Source organism: Bos mutus, chromosome 18 (assembly GCF_027580195.1).
Source record: "Bos mutus isolate GX-2022 chromosome 18, NWIPB_WYAK_1.1, whole genome shotgun sequence".
Taxonomy (NCBI): domain Eukaryota; kingdom Metazoa; phylum Chordata; class Mammalia; order Artiodactyla; family Bovidae; genus Bos; species Bos mutus.
The window spans coordinates 49,242,664-49,261,525 of record NC_091634.1 but is presented as its reverse complement, the minus strand read 5'-3'; the positions used below and the strand labels follow the sequence as shown (position 1 = coordinate 49,261,525).

General features: G+C 48.2%; 1 protein-coding gene across 7 annotated transcripts in view; it reads left to right on the top strand.

Moving 5' to 3' along the window:
• The first annotated feature begins 1,004 nt into the window (after positions 1-1,004).
• The window catches only part of BANP (BTG3 associated nuclear protein), a 69,283-nt gene continuing 51,425 nt past the window's right edge, over positions 1,005-18,862 (top strand). For 2 of the 7 annotated variants that reach the window (XM_070388575.1, XM_070388574.1), the window contains exon 1: positions 1,005-1,452. In XM_070388575.1, the coding sequence (XP_070244676.1) occupies positions 1,195-1,452 (258 nt within the window). In that variant the 5' untranslated portion in view covers positions 1,005-1,194. The remainder of the gene's footprint in view (positions 1,453-18,862) is intronic. The other 5 variants (XM_070388579.1, XM_070388578.1, XM_070388577.1 and 2 more) reach the window with 3 other exon arrangements.

Sequence of the window (18,862 nt, the reverse complement as noted above, 5' to 3'; positions counted from 1 at the left end):
TTGGCAAATTAATGTCTCTGCTTTTCAATATGCTGTCTAGGTTTGTCATAGCTTTTCTTTCAGGGCACAAGTGTCTTTCAATTTCATGGCTAAAATCACCATCTGCAGTGATTTTGGAGCCCAAGAAAATAAAATCTGTCACTGTTTCGATTGTTTCCCCATCTATTTGCCATGAAGTGATGGGACTGGAGGACATGATCGTTTTTTGAATGTTGAGTTTTAAGCCAGCTTTTTCACTCTCCTCTTTCACTTTCATCAAGAGGCTCTTTAGTTCCTCTCTCCTTTCTACCATAAAGGTGGTGTCACCTACATGTTTGAAGTTATTGATATTTCTCCCAGGAATCTTGATTCCAGCTTGTGCTTCATCCAGCCCAGCATTTTGCACGATGTACTCTGCATGTAAGTTAAATAAGCAGGGTAACAATATACAGGATTGACCACACTCCTTTCCCAATTTGGAGCCAGTCCCTTTGTTCCATGTCCTGTTCTAACTGTTGCTTCTTGATCTGCATATAGGTTTCTGAGGAGGCAGGTAAGGTGGTCTGGTATTTCCATCTCTTTAATAAGAATTTTCCACAGTTTGTTGTGATCCACACAGTCAAAAGTTTTAGCATAGACAATGAAGGAGAAGTCGATGTTCTTCTGGAATTCTCTTGCTTTTTGTATGATCCAACGAATGTTGGCAATTTGATCTCTGGTTCCTCTCTGCCTTTTCTAAGGATACATAACAAACATCACAATACAGAACAAACATCAATTACACATAAAATATATATCACATATAATTAATATGTATTTTTCCAGGAGCGTGTCTTTGAATCTGTGACGACCCTTGGAACCCCTGTGCTCGCCTGCTACTCAGGGGAAGCCCACTGCAGCAGTGGCCAGAGCTTGCACAACTCAACTACAAGTCCCAGCATTCCACGCGCTGGCACGCGTCGGGGGGGATGGGACCACAAGTACCAGCAGGCTTCGCGCAGACGCAGGAACCACGAGTCCCAGAATGCACTGCTCGAGGCTTGCGCAGGGCCCTCCGGGACATGTAGTCGTCTATGGCGCTAATTCCTATTCATTAGACCGCAAAGAAAATGCAAATTCCTCGAACGGTCCACCAACGCGACTTTTCAGGGGCCAGTGAGACGCCTGAACGCGTGACAGAAAAGTAAGAAGTTTGGAGGCCAATCTGTGGCGCGGATGCAGGACCCGTGCGCATGCCCGGCGGTCGTCGGCGCCAGCCCAGCGCGCGCTGGAGACTCCGAGCGGCAGTCCTCGCCCTCGCGCCCCGCCCCGTCTCCGGTTCCCCCTCCCGGTGAGCCTGCGCAGATGGTGCAGGGCGGAGGGCCGCGGGGAGGGACTCGCGGCGCCTGCGCAGAGCGGCGGCTTCTCTCGCGAGGACGGACGCCATTATCGCATCTCCCCGACAAACACCACGAGAATTCCGCAGCCCACACGGTAATTGCAGCTCCCGCAGCCGGTCGCGTCTCCACCTCCCCCTTCCCGCGGGGCGAGAGCGAGAGCGAGATCTCCCCTCCTCCCTCCTCCCTGCGCCCTCCTCCGGCCGCGGCGCCCGCGCCGCCGCCCCCGCCCCCCCGACAAGGCGACCGGCCCCAACGGCCCGCCGTCCTGTGCACCCCCGTCTTAGCCCTGTCAAGCCTCCTGCCCGCCGCGCTTCAGCGCACCCGCACTTGGCTCCGGCCGCCCATCCCCCGGCCCGCCGCCCCCGCCGTCGCGGTGCGCGGGGTCGGTCGCGGAGCGGGCCTCCCTTCCGGGACCAGGCCCGCAAGAGCAGCGTCCGGCCGCGGGCGGGCGGGCGGGGTGGGGTCGTGCTGCTGTTACTGCGGTGTAGCCGCTCCGGGTCGTGAGCCCACGGGCGGGTAGGCGGCTAGGCGGCTCCCCCCGAGAGGCCGGAGGCCGCGGACGCGGGGACAGCGGCTGCGGGCGGAAGTGCGGGAGGCGGCTGTTTTCGCTGGGCGGGCGGCGGGCCCGGGTGAGGGGCGGCCCTGGGGACCCCTGCCCGGTGCTCGGAATCTCCGAGCCGCCGGTAACGTTAACTCCGTGTGTTTAAAGCTCCTTTCCCCCTCTTTGGCGATTAAAATAAGCGTGTTCTCCTGGGACGTCGGGTCCTGTCGCGGCTCCAATTTTGAGAAAGCGGATGCCGTGTGTGGGTCCAGTGCTGCGGCCGGTCCCGCCAGCGTTTCCAGCGCTTTTCATCGCGGCGGTCCGGTCAGGTGGACAGGGAGGTGGCTGCGGCCCACGGAGGGAAGGGGCTTCCCTGGGACACACGGCCAGGTTTGAACGCGATCTGTCCCAAGTCCATGTTCTGAAAAAATTGCACACGTTTGATACTTAAATAAAGTAATGCCACAAGTGTCAATGGAAAACTAAAACAACAGCCCCCACCGCACCTCCCAGTTCCACTCCTCCAAGACTTTATCTTTTTGCTGTTTCTTGAGGAAGTTCTTCGTAGCTAAAAATAATAAGCTGGCACTTTCCTGGTTTTATACATTCCTGACTTGCTGTTAACAGATAGGATGACTGACTTTTTCATATCGCATCTCACCTCTATCCCCTGAATTCACTATGTTCAGTTAGTTCAGATTGTTTATAACTAAGCAGATATTACTTCACAGCCAGGTAGTCTGTTTCCCCTGTTATACGGGTTTTTGCTTTTTTCTGTTGTTGGTGATGGCGTTTCTTTTTCTTTGCGCTGTCTATTCTTGTTGACTCTACCTTTTATTAATTTTTTTTTTTACTGTTCCCTGAGGCATGTGGGATCTTAGGTCTCTGGGGATTGAACCGGTACCCCCTGCAATGGAAGCATGGAGTCTCAACCACCGGACTGCTAGGGAAGTCCAACTTTACCTTGTTTTAGATTCTGAAGGATGGCACTAAACTCTCTTACCGTCCCCGTCCCCAGCCTTGTGGTGTTCTTTTTCTAATCTGGATTGTTTACTCCTTAGACCAGCAGTGGTGTCATCCTGACATTTTCTTTTATTATGCAACTGAGTTTGTTCAGGTCTCATGTTTTAATCTTGACTTCCTTTATTTCAATGAGCACCTACTGCCAAGTAGCCTTATTCCTTTTGGATAACTCTTCAGGATCCTCTTTGGTGTTAGGACATTTCTGGAATTCCCCCAAAATGTAGAGTCCTACTCTGACTGCTTTCTGACTCTGGGGACTTGTCCTTCAGCTCTGGAATTTGAAAGTCTCTTGTGTCACTTGAGAATGTCTTCTGCTCTGCTTTTGTGGTGGTTTAGTCGCTAAGTTGTGTCCGACTCTTGTGACCCCATGGACTGTAGCCCGCCAGGCTCCTCTGTCCATGGGACTCTCCGGGCAAGAATACTGGAGTGGATTGCTATTTCCTTCTCCAGCTCTGCTTTTACTCTTCTGTTTTAGGAGTTTCTGTTAGTTTGATGATGGACATCTTGGATTAATCCTCCGAATCTTCTGTCATTATCCTCTTCGTGTGTCATCTTATTCTTGTATCTGGGATAGAAACATTTATCCTCCAATCCTACTTTAAAATTTTTTATTTCCACAAAGTTTAATTTCTAAGGATTTATAATGTTCCTTTTTCATAATAACGTATTGTTCGATGAATGTATTATCTCCTGACTTTGAAGATACTAGTAAGGATTTTTTTAGTTCCCTTTTGTTCTCTGATTTCTTGTGTCCTATTGTGTCACTGTTTTCCTCTTTTTAAAAAGGCTGGCTTTTTGCTTTGTGTGGCAAGTACTCTTCAAATACTGGTAATTGTTGTTGTCTAAGGCCAGAGGAAGCAGGCAGAGAACTTGTGAGTTTGGGGGGCTGATTTTTTTGGTCGCATCCACATGGTGGCTTATGGAATTTTTGTTCCCCAATCAGGGATTGAACCTGGGCCCACAGCAGTGAAAGCATGGTGTCCTGACCTCTGGACCACCGGGGAATTCCCCTGTGGGACTACTTTTGAAAATGTGCAGGTTTCCTATTGAGTTTTGGGGAACTTTTTGTTGTGCTGGGACCTCAAATGCCAGAAGGCAGATTTTCTCTGGGCCTCTCAGCTTAAGGAAGATGCCTTTGATTGGGGGCTGCTCCACTTGGTCTAGGGAGGGCCCTTGTACAGCTCTTCGTACGGGACCTGACTTCCATGTGCAGGCACAACCCTTGCCCTCTCCTGGTCTGGAGTCCTGGCCTTTATAGGCTTGGAGGCCTCCTTTGTTGTATCCACTCCTGTGTGCTCCGATTACTGTTTCCTCTTCCCCCATTAATCTTTCTGGTCTGCCAGAAATTTGCAGAATCTCTTGCACATCTTATCTTCTTTCTTGTGGATTTATTATATGATACTAAAAGTCACTTTAATGGGATGAGCAGAGTTCACCTCTGAGGCCAGTCGCTCTGTGTGAGTAGGTATTCCAGCATCACTTCTCATCACCCTGCTCTCCTGCCTCCCCTTGGCTGGTAACGAATGCCCGGCGGCAGCGGGATGACTGGCCAAATCTTGGTCCCCATGGGCTCCTCCTCTGCATTGCACTTGTGGGCGGATGGTGTTTGTTCCCACTGGATTTTCTCCTGGCTCCAGAGCCATGGAAGGGTGCCAGGCTTAGCTGGGGAATGCCAGCCATAGACGGTGTTAGAGCAAAGATTGTGGTTTTAGCCTCTGCAGGGGGCTTGTATCAGTGGGCCAGAGTTAAGGATTGCCTCTAGGCAAGCGGTGATTACTGTGCTTGGTGTAACCTTGATGCATTTTAGTTGATTGTCCTTTGAAAGCTATGAATAGTGAAATACACCAGTTGTGTTTGCCAGGGCCTTGCTAGTGGAGGCATTGCCATCACTGGGCATTTGTGAGAAACATGGACTCTCAAGCCCTGTCCAGATGTATGGAATCAGTCTGCAGCTTTATAAACTTATCCTTTTGAAGGAACTTTAGATTTACAGAAAAGTCACAAGAATAGTTCAGGAGCTTCCCTGTGCCCTTTACCCACTTCCCTTAACATTAATACCTTACATTATCAGATATCCTCATGAAAATCAGAAACTTAACATTGTCACACAGTACTGTTAGCTCAAATGTGGACCTTGTGAACTTCATCAGTTTTCTACTAATGTCCTTTTTCTGTTTCAGGATCTAATCCAGGACCTCACTCTGCATTTAGTTGTCATGTCTCCTTTAGTCTCTTCAAATTTGGGATGTTTACACATCTCTCCCAAAGTGTTTATAAATTACAAAGGAAGAATTATAACCTCACAGTGGAAAAACCTGGCATCTCCAGTAATAAGACATAATGATATCACGTTCCCTGATGATATGCATTGAGAAAAACGCATACATGAAGTCTAATCATGAGAAAACCCAAATTGAGGCACATGCGCCAGAATCTTGACTAGTGTGCCTCAGAAACGTTCCAGGTGTGGAAAGATAGCAAAAGATTCAGAATTTGCAAGTTAAAAGATTGTCAGGTATAGTACATGCACTTGCTGAAGAAATACTTCTATGCTAGATGGTCCACAAGGAGCTAAGAGAGAAAGACCCACCAGTCTTGTTTGCTGCTGCTGCTGCTGCTAAGTCACTTCAGTCGTGTCTGACTCTGTGTGACCCCGTAGACGGCAGCCCACCAGGCTCCCCCGTCCCTGGGATTCTCTAGGCAAGAACACTGGAGTGGGTTGCCATTTCCTTCTCCAGTGCATGAAAGTGAAAAGTGAAAGTGAAGTTGCTCAGTCATGTCTGACTCTTAGCGACCCCATGGACTGCAGCCTACCAGGCTCCTCCATCCATGGGATTTTCCAGGCAAGAGTACTGGAGTGGGGTGCCATTGCCTTCTCCACCAGCCTTGTTTGGTGGGTGGTAAATGGTCTGCCTAGTGCAGGCTCTAGGTGAGTCTGTGTAAACAGCTCATTGATAACACCCTTATAGCTTATTAGCCTTAGTTTTTCTTTACGATCTCATCTACACTATAAATTCTGAAGACTTTAGCTATACAGTTAAATACATGATATCATAATGCCAGACTGACTTTAAAATATCCTGTGACTTTACCACTTTTAACTATTTAAATCTGGAAAAAATAAGCATTTTCTCATTTTGAAGAAAGGAGTTCTGCGGGTAATGTGTGTTAAGGTTCTTATTGAGAATGTCTTAGAAAAATGTGTAAAAAGCCCTTCCTTTCCAAGAGGGGGATAAAGATCATTATTGTGTCCTCTGACTTCACATACTCCATGGTCAGAAAAACAAAAGCACATAGTGAATTGTTCACTGGAGGTGCCCTGAACTATTCTGAAATGTAGAGTTCGAAGGAATTTGACAGCATCTCTTAGGTCCTGTGGTTGCAAGTTGCTCTTAAAAAGTGACACATGCTTCTTATTCGGGGATAGAACCTGGAGCTCACTTAACAGCTCAGAAGACTAGACTCCTAGCATCAACCCTCCTTTCAGAGTACTTTTAAGAATTCTCAGCCCTTTGGTTTCTCACTTTTGTGTAGTTTGTGAAACCAGTTTAAAATGAGAGCTGTAGCTAATCATCTCTTCTTATGCCATCTGCCTTTCTGTCGGCTCTATCTGTGCCCGGCCTACCTCTTGGGAAGATGGGGCTGTCTTCAGATCTAAAGGGCATGCTCTTGACCCCGTCTCATCCCCTACCCTCCCCGCCCCAGCCAAGCATCCTTTCACCATAATAGTACGTCTTCCCGGGTATGTCTAAGGAGGCTGAGCTTGGGATGACTGCCCAGAGCCTGCCCCTGCTTGAAACCCGTGGATGCTTTTGAATTAAACTGTGATGGAAACCTTAACTTCCCAAGCAGATAGCACACCTGAAGCATTGTGGAAGTCACCTGAAATGATTCCATTTTTGAATTAAATTCTTTGTGTTTTTCACATCTACCCATTGTCAAGGACCGTCCGATTTGATTTTATGTTTTGGACCACCTGCCTTCATGGTGGGGTGAACAGTGAGATGGCCTTGTCTTTATAGTGACCCTCATACTGGGGTGGGGGGATGTCGTGATGGTGCTGACCGCTGCCCCAGACAGGTGACCCATAAGGTTGGATTGCTGACAATACATAGATGGTGGAAGAATGAAATCCATCAGCAAAGGCCAGAGAAGGTGAAGAGATGAGAACAGGTAGAGAGGTGAGGGGAGCGTCTGTGGAAGGTGACTATACTTCCCTTGTGCTGAGTCCTTCTGTGTTAGCGTTTAGAGTAGTTGAGTGCGGGGAATGCTCTGAAAGAGTGAGTGGGCAGGAAGAGCCCAGGTAGGAGGGGTGGGTGGGGGTGGAGTGGTGTCGAGAAGCTGGGGACTGCGCTGAGTGGCTTGGGGCAGAGCCCTGTACTGACAAACCTTTTGTAATAAAGATTTACATCGTGTGCTACAAAGAATGCCGCTTCTGGTCTCTAGTGATTTTTCCTTTCTCTTAATGATGGAAAGTCATCAAATAACTTGAAGCAGAATTACACCTTTCTAAAGTAGCAGTGGGTTTGGATAAACTGGCAGGGAAAACTTGGTGCTGGCATTTCCTTGTTGGTGTGAACTGTGTGTCCCTTGAGTGTGCTAAGAGCCCCGGGCACCTTGATCTTCCTGGATGGAGCGGGGACAACTCAGGCTGGGTGCCAGCTGTCACCACCAAGTACACCCTGTGGTCGCATTGGCAGGTGGGCTGCAGGATGGGACAGCCTGCTGCTACACTGTCCTGGGAGCGCTCGTGGCTGGAGCCAGGGTGGACCTCAGGATCAGGTGCTGTGGCACGCTGCCTTCTCTGCTGGGATCTTCTGCAAACACACCGCGTAATTCACGACCTCTCCAACTACCCCCTTCTCCCCACCCTGATTTTGACTGAATCTGTCCCAGGCTAGGTGTCCTGTTCACCAGCGAAGAGGCACGAACACAGTTTGTAGTTATGTGGCCTTCTGGTTTTGAAATGAAACACTTGATGGATTTTTTAAGGTTTGCAGGATTCAACTAACACATTTTTTTGTGGAAAAAAAAATGGCTTTAATATTTTTTACATTATTTTAAATTTGTGTGATTTAAGTTTATGTAATTCAGGTGTGTATAAAATGCAGTCCTACTGTGTTAGGAGAGAGGAGGTTGAAGGGGTGCAGGAGGATGAAAAGCCAAGTGTGCTGCCTGTGCTCCCTCCATGCCAAGCGTCAGTAAAACACTCCACTCCCCTGGCTTCACTGGTCCTCACGGCTTCTCCTGGGATCATTCAAGAGCTCAGGAAGCCTGCTTTTCCTCTTTGGGATTTCTGTAGATGTGCTGTAACCTGAAGCAGAAATTGCTGCTTCCAGCCAATAGTAGGTGAAGCAGGCAGAGTCAGTTCAGGCTGGAGCACCCTCAGGAAGCCACCATCATTTTTCTGCTTCTCAGTAAAAGTTCCTGTTTCTTTATTCCCCCGTCTCAGTCTCCAGGCAGTTTCAAGAGTCTAGAGGTGCCACTGCTGATGTTAAATGCTCTGCTCCAGAGAAGTCGACAGACTTTCTGTAAGGGACTGGATGAGTAAACAGTTCTGGCTTTGGGGTCCTTCCCAACCACTCAACTCTGCCTTTGCAGAAGCCAAAGTAGACGTGGCTATTTTCCAATAAAACTTTTTTACAAAAACTAACTGCTGGTGGGGCCTGCCTCTCAGACTGTGGTCTGTGACTCCAGACACCGTGCTAATGCAGGTGGAAGATGTCCAGGCGGGGAGTCAGTAACACTGAGCTGATGGTGAGGGGTGCTCCCACTGGGTCCCTCTCTGCACAGGCCACTCCTCCAGCAGCTGTGCCCGTCACCACTGACTTGAAGGGTCTGGAGGTTTTATTTTGGAAAAATCTATGCGGAGAGAAAAGTCAGAGGCAGCCCTGCTGAAGTATAATTGGTGTCAGATGAGAGCGCATCTTTCTGTACTTAGCACTGTTCTTTGAAACAAAAGCCTTAGCAACTCTTCATAGGAACTGGGTTTGGATTTTTTTCAGGCTTGAAAGTTGTAAGAATAGTACAAATGATTATGATGTAGTCTTCTCTTAGGGCTTCAGATGCTAATATTTTACATTTGCCCTATCCTTTCTCTTCTCTGCAACTCTTCTGTGTTTGTGCGTGAGTGTTTTTCTTTTTTCCCAAAACAGTTTAAGCTATAATGTCCCGTTAACCTTAAACATTTAAGTGGCTGTTTCCTGCAAACAAGGGCATTCTCTTTTATAACCACAGTACAGTGTTCAAGGCTAACAGAGTCTTATCAAGAGAACATGCTGGTCATAGCTAACACCCTTTTCCAAAAACCCAAGAGCGACTACATATAGACATCACCAGATGGTCAGTACCGAAACCAGATTGATTATGTTCTTTGGAACCGAAGATGGAGAAGCTCTATATGGTCAGTAAAAACAAGACCTGGAGCTGACTGTGGCTCAGATCATGAGCTCCTTATTGGAAAATTCAGGCTTAAATTGAAGTAGGGAAAACCACTAGGCCATTCGGGTATGACCTGACTCAAATGCCTTGAGTTAGATATGACCTAACTCAAATACAGTGGAAGTGACAAATAGATTCAAGGGATTAGATCTGATAGAGTGCCTGAAGAACTATGGACAGAAGCATGTAGCATTGTACAGGAGGCAGATATGAAAACCACCCAAAGAAAAAGAAGTGCAACAAAGCAAAATGGTTGTCTGAGGAAGCCTTACAAATAGCCGAGGAAAGGAGAGAAGCGAAAGGCGGGGAGAAAGGGAAAGATACAGCCATCTGAATGCAGAGTTCCAGAGAATAGCAAGAAGAGAGAAGAAGTCCTTAAATGAACAATGCAAAGAAACACAGGAAAAACAGTAGGATGGAAAAGATTGGAGATCTCTTCAAGAAAATTAGAGATACCTGGGGAACATTTCATGCAAGGATGGGCACAGTAAGGACAGAAATGACAAGGACTTAACAGAAGCAGAAGAGATTAAGAAGAAGGGGTGAGAATACACAAGAACTATATAAAAAATGTCTCAATGACCTGGATAACCACAATGGAGGTTAGACATCCTGGAATGCGAAGTCAAGTGAGCCTTAGGAAGCATCACTATGAACAAAGCTAGTGGAGGTGATGAAATTCCAGCTGAGCTATTTCAAATCTTAAAAGATGATGCTGTTAAAGTGCTGCACTCAATATGTCAGCAAATTTGGGAAACTCATCAGTGGCCACAGGGCTGGAAAAGGTCAGTTTTCATTCCAATCCCAAAGAAGAGCAATGCCAAAGAATGCTCAAACTACTCTGCATTTGCACTCATTTCACATGCTAGCAAGATAATGCCCAAAATTCTTCAACACTGTGTGAACTGAGAAATTCCAGATATACAGGCTGGGTTTATAAAAGGCAGAGGAGACAAATCAAATTGCCAACATTCATTGGATCATAGAGAAAGCAAGGGAATTTCAGAAAAACATCTACTTCTGTTTCATTGACTACATTAAAGCTTTAGACTGTGAAGATCACAACAAACTGTTGAGAATTCTTAAAGAGACAAAAGTACCAGACCACCTTACCTGTCTCTTGAAAAACCTGTATGCAGGTCAAGAAGCAATAGTTAGAACCAGACATGAAACAACAGACTGGTTCAAAATTGGGAAAGGAGTGCATCAAGGCTGTATATCGTTACCCTGCTTATGGAACTTATATGCAGAATACATCATGTGAGATGCTGGGCTGGATGAATCAACAAGCTGGAATCAAAATTGCCGGGAGAAATATCAATAACCTCAGATATGCAGATGATACCACTCTAATGGCAGAAAGTGAGGAACTAAAGAGCCTTTTGATGAGGGTGAAAGAAGAGGGTGAAAAGCTGGCTGAAAACTCAGCATTCAAAATACTAAGATCATGGCATCCGATCCCATCACTTCATGGCAAATAGAAGGGTAAAGAGTGGAAACAGTGACAGATTTTGTTTTCTTGAGCTCCAAAGTCACTCCGGATGGTGACTGCAGCCACGAAATTAAAAGACACCCCTTGGAAGAAAAACTATGATAAACCTAGACAGCGAATTAAAAAAACAAAAACATCACTTGGCCGACAAAGGTCTGTATAGTCAAAGCTATGGTTTTTCCATAGTCAAAGCTATGGTTTTTCTGGTAGTCATGTACAGATGTGAGAGGTGGACCATAAAGAGGGCTGAGCTCCAAAGAATTGATGCTTTGAGTGGTGGTGCTGGAGAAGACTCATGAGAGTTTCTTGGAGTGCGTGGAGATCAAGCCAGTCAGCCCTGAAGGAAATCAACTCTGAATGTTCTTTGGAAAGACTGATGCTGAAGCTGAAGAGTTGGGCACGACTTAGTGACTGAACAACAACAGTTTTCAAAATTAGGAATCTCATCGATGCAGCTGTGTTATCTAAGCAACAGATCTACTTCAGATTTTGCTTTTTACTGATTATCCCAGTAATGTCCACTCCTTTTTTTTGTTGTTGGCCGCACAGTGCAGCCCGTGGGATCTTAGTTCCCCCACTGGGGGTAGAACCTGTGCCCCTTGCCCTGGGAGTGCACAGCCTTAACTGGACCACCAGGGATGTCCCATTATGTCCTTTTTTTTTTTTTTTAAAGCAAAAGAGAAAGGGGCTCTTTTAATAACTTTGGATATATTTTCCCCAAGAATATTTGCCCTGGCCGATATGATCACAAATTAGGCACCATACTCCTTACAAACTGAAAATTTAATAGCATCAAAAGCGTGCATGTTTATTGTTGACAGAAATAACCTTGAATCATTTCCATCTGCTGTTCTGTTTGAGAGAGGGAGGGGAGGCTGTGAGTAGAGGTCAGAGACAGAATACCAGGCTGTTTCTAAGGTCTCCACAGACCACTGGTTGCACATGCAGATGTGGTGGGATTGTGAAGTGCTAGAGTTGCGTACCCAGAAAAATAACATTACCTTACTTGGTGGCATTTGCTAGGTTTATGAGAAGTTCTCTGAGGTCACTCTCTAGTATATATAGTCCTGTTGGCTTGGGTAAGGGTTATTTTGGGGGGCTGCTTCTGTTCAGTGGTGGACCCTTTTATTTATCAAAGTGTAGTTGACCCTTAAACAATGTGGGGTTGGGGAGCCAGCCTTCATGTAGTGGAAAATTGGAGTGTAGCTTGCAGTAGGCTGTCCATATCCATGCCTCTGCATCCTCGGATTCAACCAGCTGCAGCTCCTGCAGTGCCGTAGGGTTTACTGTTGAAAAAAGTCAAGAGGTTAGGGTGCTTAAGCCTACAGATCCCGTATATTGATACAGTCCTGCATCTTTGGCTGATGTCATATTTTATGTTATCAGAGTAATACTTCACAGTGTAAGCTGTTTAGTAGCTACCAGGGAAGAATTAAAATTTTAGGGCATTAGGTATGTAGCAAGATATGTGTAGAGCTCTGTAGTGTATTTACATTTATTGTTGGCAGTTAGTGAATCAAGTAAGAGTTGCTTTTAATTGCTTTTATGGTTTCTATTTTATAGCAGACATTATCTGAAATTCACTTTAACGTGTGTGTGGTTCTTAGGCTTTCTTTTTAGAGCTGAATTCCTGAAGGCAGTAGCTGACAGAGTGTGGGCCCCAGAACCCTGGGGATGTCCTGGAGACCTTCCCAGCTGTGAGAGTAGTTTTCATAATGATTGTCAAGAGGTCATTTGCCTTTTTTTGCTGACATTTAGACCGAGTCCCCGAGCTGCAGGGATTCTTCACTGCTGTGCAATTCGGAAAAGCCATTCTCACCTAAGAATGTCCTTGATGAAGCAATAAAAATCATTCATTTTGTTAAATCTCAGCCCTGAGTAGAGCCGCTTTCAGTACTCTGTAACAAAACAGGATGTGTGTGGAGAGTGCTTCTGCGTTCGGAGTTGGAAAGTTGTTTGGAGGACAGGCCCTTCTGCAATTACTGGGTTGTTAGCTGAACCAGCCGCTCTTTTTCTTGGTCCACGGGAACAGACTAGTTGACATGTTACCAGTATTTCTTACTAAGTAGCCAGTTAGCCTGTGACTGCAAGGAAAGCAGCTAACCCTACTGCCAGTGGTAACATTTGCGCTTCCAACTGGAACTGGAATTTCAGAAAGCTTTGTCTGCCACTGTGAGCCTGCAGCTTCCTAATATGTCAAGACTTTTCTGATGAGATCATTGCTGATACTAAGGAATGTGATGCTTTAGATAATCTGTAATAAACAACATTTGGAAGATCTGCCTAACTCACTGAGCCAGTATTTTCCAGATGACCAAATCAGACCTGGGTCAGTGTCCATTTCAAGTGCAAGACAGATCAGTGGATTTTAAAGTAATAACGTAAAGAAAAGTTCACCAGTGAGGTTTTAGATTCCTCACCGCAGCTTGCCTTCAGGGAGAAATAAAGCCCTTGGCGAGTGTGTTGGGGTTGATTACAGAGCGCTTCTGCCGCTACCTGAACACGTGGCTCGGGTGCACCACCCCTCCCAGCTGCGCCTCTGGTGGGGCTGCCTCTTTCTCTGCAGCAACAGATGGGAGAACCTAGTTGTTTTCCAGTAAGTCTGACATCGAAGAAATTTGTAGAAATGCAAAACTGGGTCTCTCTTCTTGCTAAGGTTTTGCTTTCATTATTTTGGGAACTCTAGTAATTTTTGGTTAAAAAAAAAAGTTTTTTGTGTTAATATGTATTGTATCGATTTTTGTAATTTTTAGATGAATAAAGTGTTCACACATTTTCTGTTCTAATCTCCGAGATGGGGATGTTGTTAGACACACGTCCATGAGCACGGGCTCACCAGCTTTCAGAGGGGAGGGGCTGCTGAGAGCAGTGCGTCTCGATGGAGGACTGCGGTGCTGTGGGAGCAGCTTGAAGCTGTCCACTTCCCTTTCTTGCCTTAGTTTGTATGGGGAGGTTTATCCATTTTGGGAAGTGTGACTGGAAGTGGCCAGTTTAATCAAATGTGATAATTGTAGGGGGAAGGACCTGCTGTCTGAGGCTAGTTTGACCTTCCTCTAATTTCATCGCTAGATGGCCTGTTGTGAAGAACTAGTGTGGCCTGGGTGTTCCTATGAATCAGTGCTTCTTCCCGATGATCTAGTACCCGACTGGTTGTTTATGGTCACATTTTCTCTTTCTTCCCTATTTCTCCTTTGCATCTTCCCCCTGCCAAAGCTGAGTCTTCTTCAGATGTTTCGGTTTAATAAGAGTTGATTTCTTTGCTTGCTTCATTCTGGTTTTTAATTAATTCTTATTACTACATCTGTATTCAGACAGGTCTGACTGAGTGGAATGGTCTTTATTCTCTTGGAGGGGCCCTGTTTCTGAGCTTGAGGTTTTAACTGGGCACCACCTGGCCACTTCCTGGAGGAGATGGAGGTTGCTGCTCCGGTCTTCAAGGGGTGTGCACTTGGCCTTGCTGCTCAGGTGGGCAGAACAGAGCTGGTGCCAAGGTGGGGCAGTGCCTGGGGGACTGGGACCTGGGGGTGGGCTCACTGTCGAGCCTGGGGCTGGCAGATCCCACGACTCCTCTCCAAGACTTGTCTTTGGGGTCTTCTGTCTCTTATACTCATCAGGGACACTCCTGTCCCTCTGAGGACTGTTATCCGAGTATTTGGCGTCTGTAAAGGGAGGTTGGACTGGCATGGCGACTCCAGTGCCTCGCCAACGGTGCCCCACTTCCACCTGTGACTTCAGGGCGTGTGGGCCGCGTCTCTTCATATGATCGCTCTGCAGGGAGCTGATGGCTGGGAAATGGTTCTGGTGGAGCAGGGCCAGGTCACCACCCAGGGGTCAAAGCAGCTGCCTTGCACGCCTCCCCGGACGTAGCCTCCTACGGACAGGGTCCGCAGGTGCTTGTTCAGGGGCCAGTGGGAGAAACAGCTCTGCACAGTGTCTGCCCTAAAAACCCCAGATGTTGTGACGTCCCTGTTGGGATGACTGTGTGATGTAGTTCTCGTGGTGACTGAGGAAACCCAGGGTGGACACAGCGGGCTCTGCCTGGCTGCTTTTTCTTGATGCCTTTTTGTCGCGTGACAAGTGCTGCTGGGCTGCAGGCTTTCCTTTTCTCACCTTTACTGCTGACGCTATCACGTGTTCAGTTACAGCAGCTCTTCCTTTTTTCCCTGTTCCAGTGGCCTTGTGGTTTTATTTTATACAGGTGTCCAAAATATTTAAAAACTAGAAAAATCGAAACTAAATGTACTGTTCTGTTTCTGCTAATGAACAACTGCTCCTGTCTGTCGTTGACAGTCCGCGAGCAGCTTGTATTTCTACTCTGAAACCTAACATGTTGTTCATGTGCAATTCACAGTTATAAGCTAAACAGGTCTGTGACCTAGTTACACTTCAGTCATTGAAATGAGAGCCTAGTGCCGAGAACTCTGCAGACCTTACTGCGTGGTTTGTCAGCAGACGTGCCGCCCTCCAGAGTTTTGTGCTGGGTGGGCAGCGGGGTGTCTCCCCAGGGCTCCCCCCCAGCCCCACTGCACTGACGTACATGACGTGCCAGGCCCCATGCGGGGCACTGAGTGGGATGGTGAGGTTCCCGCCCAGGGGAGCTTGTCTTCCAGCAGGGGAGACAGATGCCAAACCAGACGGATGTTTCGCCTGTGTCGCAGGTTAGATGGAAGGGCCTTGTGATGAAGCAGGAACGGGCAGCCGGGAGATGGGTGCTGCTGGTGGGTGTGACGGGTGGGGTGTGACTGGGCGGAAGCGCAAGTGGACGGTGAAGGGTGAGAACTGGGCTGGTGTGTGCCCACCCGGCCGGGGTGGCCTCCTCAGATGGCAGAGTGAGGAGCCTTGGGTGGAGCCTGCAGGCACAGGGGAAGCCTGGCTGGTGCCAGGCGCCAGGCGCGCACCTAGAATGAGCGGGAAACCTTTGCTGGGCTTTAAGCAGACAGGGATGCTGAGATGGGCTTTCACGTGACCCGTAGCCTTTAAACAGGTATTGGTGGCGATTCTGGGCGAAGGCAGAGCAGGGAGACCCAGGTAGGGCCAGTGCATGGGTCCAGATACGCACTGATGAGGCCGGAGCGAGGGCAGCCGGAAGTTCTGCCTACAGGTCCATGAGAGGAGGAGAACCTCGCGTGGGTGGGGAGTCTGGAAGTGTGCGCAGGGGCGGGTTCAGTTTGGCCTCTTCACACTGAGACTGGAGGCCCAGAGGAGGTGGCCCGAAGGCCATTTGGCACGAGGATGCGAAGTTCCGGGACAGGTTGGAGGTGGAGTTGATTGTGAGCTGTGGGCAGGGAGACGGTGTTTCAGTGCCAGTGAGGAGCGGCCCAGGGCCGAGCTGGAGGGAGAGAGAGCCTGGCCCCCCAGCCTGGGAGGAGGAGCGCCCGCAGGGCAGGGCCAGGGGCAGGGGCACCAGAGGTCACGGCTGCGCACGCACGCAGGCTGGGAGGGGGGTTTGAGGCAGGGTGGAAGAAAGCGCCCTTGTTTTTATCCAGATTTGATGTGGTTGGCTTCATCTGTGTAGTTACTGGTTTGTTTTAGAGAAACTGTTTCCAGTGTAATAAGCACAATAAATAATACGTGCTTGTAGGAGGCTCAGTGGTCCAGAGGACAAAGGATGAAGGTCTGCTGGTGTTACCTGCCCTTCCTCCCTCGTGGGTTGCTTTGCTTCAGTATGTGTCATTCCAGAGCATTTTGTGTGCATTCACACACACAGACACATGACTGTCCATGCCTGCAGTTTTCCTTTGATCCTTGTTTTCTGTTCGTGTTCTGCTCTGGAGAGCGTCCCATCCACATGGACGGCTGTGGTGCTCACGTCACCTACTGTACAGTCCCTGGTGACCGAGCGCTGGGCTGTTGACTTGGCTGGTGTGCACTCTGGAGGATGCTCTCTTCTCGTTGCCGTTAGAGACGTTATTGAACATTAATCACAATCCAGCTGCTTTATGATATTAAGACTGGACTATCTCCAGGACTTCTGAGAAATGGCAAATTTAATTTGCCAAAATGGCAACTGCATGCATTGTTCTGTTCCAGTTTTCTTGGGCTTGTTGCCCTAGTTTTTTTTTTTTTTCTGTTCAAACCATCACAGTTAGCAGAATTTTAAATGACTCTATCCTGGCAGCAGAATCATTTGAGTAAACACCCTGGATCATGTGTGGTGTCCTCATTTGGATGAGGGTAGGGTTCAGGATTTTATGGTTAGTTCGGAGTGTTAAGCCACTCACAGAGCTCCCAGAAACCAGGGAAGGCTCAAGTCTGGCACCTGATCACTTTCCACTAGTATTTAACCTGGGACCTGAGGCACTGGGCCATCGTGAATGGGCTTCAGGGTGGATCTCAGAGGTTAAGGCTGGCTGCATGCCCCAGATTCCAGAATACGTTGTTTTTAGAGCAGGTGACTGGCAGTTTTCCTTCAGATCAAGGTAGTCCGGGAGGCAGGTGGTCAGGGAGGCAGCAGCGCGGGAGGGCACGCAGGAAGGGTCTGGGGTTGCCCCTGCACCGGCTCACTCACGCTCCATTGGCCAGGGGCAGTCACGTGGCCGTGGCGCGCTGCAGGAGGGGCTGGGCTCTGGTGGCCATGTGCCCTTTGAATTCTCATTCTTACAGCACTGAGTGTAGCGGAGAGCAGGTAGTGGTCAGCTACCAGCTGTCTCTCTGAGGTGACTGTGAGTTTCAGGAACTTGGCAGTGTCTGTCTGTGCTTTTTTCTTGGAAGAGGATCTGTAATTAAAAAAAAAAATTGATTCTGAAAGCAGTATGCGACCCTAAAACATTTTAAACCCATCAATTCAAAGACTGAGGTGAGAGGGTGTTATGTAATTGAGGACCACTGCCTGCTCGAAGGGGCTCAGTGTATCCCTGACCGAGTCAACAGCATGAGTGGCTTTGGTGTTCATGCTGACCACAGTTAATCTGCTCAGAGATCACCTTCGGGGACACAGGTTTAGGGAGACAGACCCCGGTGGGCCCACCAGTTCTCCCAGCTTGTTCTTGTGGAGGCCTGGGACTGCTGGTGAGGCTGCACGTACGAGGAGGCGGAGGCGACGGTCTCCCTGTGACAGATGCCTCGGTATTGAGTTGTCTGGTCATTTTAAAAAGTACTTTTTGAGAAGGTGATACGTGTACATGGTAAAAGCAAGTATAATTTCCTCTTTATCTTTATGCCCCAGAGATAGTCTGTGCACATCTAGCATATTTCTTGAAAAAAGCAGATTGAATGCATCCTCCTCCTACAAATGGTGTGTGCCTAAGAAATTCTGGAGCTGCTGCCATTTAAGCTATAGAGTTTAAATCAGAATTTATAGGGTTTAAGAACATGTGTGGAACCTATGAATTTAATTTTATGCCTGCTGGAACTTAGCCACTTAAAGGAGCTGTCAATAGACTCCTGGTTGGAAGTGGATGACCTGACTCTTGATTCGGCTGCTCCTGCCTGGAGCTGGGGTGGACTTGCCTCAGGACTGCGGGGGTGTGTGTGTGTGCGTGTGTGTCTTTGTGTGTGTATGTGTATATGTGTGTGTGTGTGTGTGTGTGTGGCCGGGGCGGAGGGGTGGTGCTGTCCTGGAGAGTTGGGCACTCAGTGTCCGCCCTAGGGAACGAGAAGTCTAGCTGGGGAGGATAGGTTGCTTATGTCGTAAGCGTTTACTTACAGGTGATTAAAATGCAAAGTGTAGGACGATACAAGTATTACAGTGGCATTGGATCCTGACCTCCAGGCACCCAGCGTGCAAGTACCTTGTTTAGACCTGTGTCAATGGGTTGTGTCTGGAGTGACATGGCCTCGTTTCTCTTTCGGGAAAGGTGTGTCCGGGCCTAATTGGAGAGTTTCAGGGCAGGAAGAAAGAAACGGACTGTATTGCACACATGATGCTGTCTCAGGGGTGACAGTGGTGGGGGCCAGGCCTCGGCCCAGGCAGGGGGCTGGCGCCGCGGCCGGTCCTCGCAGGTGCCAGCCCTCCGCTCTACCCGCCTGAGGGGAGGGTGTGTGAGGAGTGGAAACCGGCAAGGGGAC